This window comes from Gekko japonicus, unplaced genomic scaffold, assembly GCF_001447785.1.
Source record: "Gekko japonicus isolate JY-2015 unplaced genomic scaffold, Gekko_japonicus_V1.1 scaffold4251, whole genome shotgun sequence".
Classification (NCBI taxonomy): Eukaryota; Metazoa; Chordata; class Lepidosauria; order Squamata; family Gekkonidae; genus Gekko; species Gekko japonicus.
This window is the reverse complement of record NW_015173264.1, coordinates 23,902-28,531: the sequence shown is the minus strand read 5'-3', so window position 1 is coordinate 28,531 and position 4,630 is coordinate 23,902. Positions and strand designations below refer to the sequence as shown.

The following is a 4,630-nucleotide window of genomic DNA, read 5'->3' as shown; positions in this document are numbered from 1 at the left end:
GAAGCAGCTTTTCAAGAGGCAGAGTGGGCTGCAGCAAAAGGGATGCAAGTTCTGTAACTACAGCTACTTTTAGAGTTCTTAGGTCTGGAGTGGAACCCAGGTGGAACTCTCTCTGCTGTGTTCTAGATTATGGTCAGTTTACTTTGTCCACAGAATTCTATTAGAAGCCATCTGTATAAACTTGCTCTGGGTTCTGTTTCTGGATCAAGCTATGATACAGGCCTCTAGTTCACAGCCATATTAGCTAAGTTTTAAACACACAAGTAAGACCAAATAGTCAAACATGTCACCAAGTTGCAACAGACTTTACCTTTTTTCTGCATCGTTACTCGAAGGTCCTGTTTGCTTTGTTGCTGATTGCTAGCCAATGTCTCACCGTCATCCTCATCTTGACAAGCCTCTCCGACAGTAAGAATCTGAACCTGGCTCCCTACTTCCTGTACATCGTCCTGAAAAGCAGCTGGACCATCAATTCCTATCAAGCAGCAAGAGTAAAGAATTGTGTTAGCGTCGACCAATATGGGAAGCTTTCTTCAACCACATCTATGAAGTCACACCTCTTAACCATGAACATACACATAAAGCTGCCTTATATTGAATCAGACCATTGGTCCATCAAGGTCAGTACTGTCTACTTAGCCTGGCAGCGGCTCTCCAGGGTCTCACGTAAAGGTCTTTCACGTCACCTATTGCCCAGTCCTTTTAACTGGAGATGTCAGGGATTGAACCTCGGGGCCTTCTGCATTCCAAGCAGGTGCTCTACCACTGAGCCACAGCCCTTTCCCATGGCCATTTTCAATTATATTTTGATAAACAGAACAGCTTTCAAGTAAAAGGTGCAATTCAGTCACAATGGCTTGATCCCAGAGAGTCTTCACAAACCTGTGATTTGGAAGTGCATAGACTTAAGGGACACAGGATTTCACTGATTCTGTTGCCTTGAGAATGGCGAAAGCAACCGCTATCACAATGACTATTCCTCAAACACCGTAGCAGCATTGTAGCCAAGAGCTATTACCACCACCCGAGTCCCAAGAGATCCTGAGTAAGAGGCAGACAGGGGTAAGGAATTTCTCCCTTTGCTTCTCTTTCCAGTTGGAGGAAAAAAGGACAGAAAATTATTATTGCTGCCTGCTTGAGATTTGATCACCAGCCACATAAAAATCAACTCTTTGTATTGGAATGAGTTATGATATTATAAATTCTTGATATAATGACATATATGCAGGGCTTTTTTGGTAGAAAAAGCACAGCAGGAACTCATTAGCATAACAGGCCACACCCAACAGCAGAAATGCATTAGCATATTAGGCCACACCCATGACAGAGCAGCTCATTAGCATATTAGGCCACACCCCACATTACCAGAAGTGTGGTCATCCAGCCACACTCACCTTTTGCTTCTTATTCTGTTTACCTTGTTTGTTATCAAAACCCAGGGCTTTTTTTTGTAGCAGGAACCCTTTGCATGTTAGGCCACACACCCCTAATGTAGCCAGTCCTAATGACCTATTATGCTAATGAGTTCCTGCTGGGCATGGCCAACTCGGGAGCCAGCCGGAACTCCGTTCCTGTGCGTTCCTGCCCAAAAATAGTCCTGCATATATGCTTCCTATTCCATAAGGTTCACAACTAACTAATGCAATGGAAATTGAAAACCATTACTAATGTCCATCTGGATAGAGGCAGTCTAGCAATTTCTGTAGCTGGTTTAGCATTATGCTGTAATTTTCTATGCATTCTGGGGTAGCCAACACATTTCCCACTATGAATACAATGTAACATGATATGGTAGTAAACCTGTACACTTTGCTCAACGAAAGAGGTAATTTTGTTGTTTTCTTTAAGGAGACAAAGAAAAAATTATTGGGCATATGAATGAACACAATACAATAGTCTAATTATAAACCACTTGAAATGAAGGGGACCTACATATTAGGTCCTATATTTTTTTAAAAAAAACCTGTACCCAATGTAACATAAAGAAAACATTTAGAGTGAGCCTATTTATACGTATCATGAACTGATACAATATTCCTATCTGGCTGACATTTGGCACAGCAAATCTATCTAGCGTGGTATAATTAATTTAAAAATTCAGAAAAGTCATATGTAAAATGGTTAATTTACAGAGGTTCTTTACCCTTGCCCCGATGTTGATAGTTTGCATAGGTTTACCACTGATTTCTGTGCACCCCAAAATATTTTCAACTTTTTTTTCTGGCTAACATCCCTTTTCTGATTCACCAGTATGCCAGGGTTCTTATCTGAACAGGTCGGGCAATCATTCACTGTATTATGAGGTTTCAGAACTCCAGTTTAAAACATTAATTTGGCAAGATATGAGCACATGCATAATCAATGAAGTAAACCCTCCTTGTGGATACTTTACTGCAAGGAAAAATGGCTGCTGCCTGTTCAGCCAAAAACTGGAGAAGTCAGCTTCAGCTGTAGTAATAGTGTATAACAGCTGCGAGGGGGGGGATCTTGAGAGAGATGGGTAGATAAGAGTGTGGGAAAAGACTTTTTCAGTGAATGCATTTATTTTTAAAGCATTTTGGGGGGGGGATGAATGGCATTTCCGCATTATAATGACAGAACCCTGGAAAACAATGTGCCTTAACTATACAGCTGCTTCCACTGTACAGTTAAGACTTCAAAGATACCCACTTTGTCTTAATGGATATAGCACCCATTGTTCTCATTTCTATGATATTTATTACATTCAAAAGCCTAGTGTATACAGTACAGTTACATCTGCACATTAGAATTCTAAAGCATTACTGAAAACCCTGCATAATCTCCATCCCTACTGAAAACTTGGCAGTAAAATGCTACAAAGAAACACTGGACTGCTTTGAATTTAAAAGAATGATAGTTTAGTAGTAAAAGATGACATCTATTTCTTTTTTTAAATCTTGTTTTTACTTAGATCTGACAAGAAAGGCACTGGAAAGACTTTTATGCAATCCAAATGCATCTCTGTTACCTAAATCCACATTCGAAAACAGAGCACAAACAAATGGCCAGATAAAGTTTTAGATTCCTTGATTATCTAATTTATTTCAGTGACAATAAAGCTTGTCTGCATTTATCACACTTCATCCCATCCTTCCTCTAAGGGGTTCAGGCCGCTTTCCATTTTATTCTCACAACAACTGTCCGAGGTGATTAGGCTGAGAGTAACTGGCCCAAGTGTCATCCAGTGAGCTAGAATGGGATTTAAACCTGGACTTCACTAGTGTCGGTCTCAATACCACACTCTCAAATTTTAGATAGCCTTTGCTTATAATTGTACTGTCAGTGTTACATGTGTTGCAATATCTTCCCATTTCACTAAACAAGTCTGAAGTCTTCCTCCAGCTCAAGTAGCCTGCCTTCAACTTAAGGGGTTTTCCACTGGCAGAGAAGTTACTTGAGTTGGACTCAACCCCTGATTTGTTATCCATTGTCCATTGTTTCTTTTTAGCACTCCGCTTTGGGAAGGAATGGATAGTGCAAAAGTTTATACTTCATCTTTATGTAAGGCAGATCAATCAATCTGACCCAGCTGAGCTCTAAGAAGGAGCAGGAGATAGAGCAGCTAGAGGGGTGAGTGTTTTTTATTTACTTTCAGCTGAGGTGATTTAGCTGAGAAGGTACTATGTTTGAGAGTGTGTGGATGAGTTGTGAGTTGTTGCAGAGTCCTGGCTGCTTGGGATAGGGTGTGAAAGGGTCATTGTTTGACTGTAATTGAATGTCTGGGTGAATTTGAATAGCTGCTGGCCACACCCTCTGCTGGGGGAAGCTTCTATTTAAGGCAGGAAGCTTCTATTTAAGTCAGCACCTTGCCAGAAGCAGAGCTGACCCAGGTGAGCTCGGAGAAGGAGCAGGAGATAGAGCTGCTAGACTAGGGGCTCTGTAAGAAGCCCAGGAAGAGCCAGAAAGCCAGGGCCCTATTGTCCTTGGGTTCCCAGTAAGGTAAGTAGACTTCTACAAGGAAAACCACATAAATACTAAAGGTTTTAAAAGGGGAATTATATATAATTATTATTTTTAAAGCAATTATGAAGCCAGAATGCCAGCAGGGGGTTGGGGGCTATCCAGTGTTTTGCACAGAGTGTCACATGTATGACTATCTGCTGGTTTTAAAAGGGGAATTATATATAATTATTATTTTTAAAGCAATTATGAAGCCAGAATGCCAGCAGGGGGTTGGGGGCTATCCAGTGTTTTGCACAGAGTGTCACATGTATGACTATCTACCCACTGGACAGAAGTCTTGGGTGTGTGCTCGGTGCAAGGAGCTCCTGGTTCTTAGAGAACGAGTTTGCTCCCTTGAGGCCAAGGTGGCAGACCCGGAGAAGCAGAGACAGTCAGTTAGGTGCATGGAGAAGACTCTCGGGGATTTGTTAGGTGAGTCCCACCCTGAATATGGCAGCTCCGCCACTGTCAGGGAGCATGAGGGTCGAGAGGAAACAGGGCACCATGCTGCAGATAAGGGGAGTGTGTCTTCAGAAGGGACCTCTTCTTCAGCTGGTGAGGGTATCCTTTTGCACCAAGGTAACATCCCTTGGCAGGGAGGGAGGGGGGCTCTTGATAGTTAGTGATTCGATCCTTAGGCAGGTAGACAGCTGAGTGGTGAACCCAC

General features: G+C 42.1%; 1 protein-coding gene across 1 annotated transcript in view; it reads right to left on the bottom strand.

The window, feature by feature from the left end:
- Window positions 1-4,630, bottom strand: part of LOC107120170 (tubby protein homolog) — a gene marked incomplete at its 5' end in the record, with an annotated part of 58,364 nt that overhangs the window by 30,990 nt on the left and 22,744 nt on the right. The window contains one exon of the mRNA XM_015422818.1: window positions 311-475. Within this exon, the coding sequence (XP_015278304.1) occupies window positions 311-475 (165 nt within the window). The remainder of the gene's footprint in view (window positions 1-310; window positions 476-4,630) is intronic.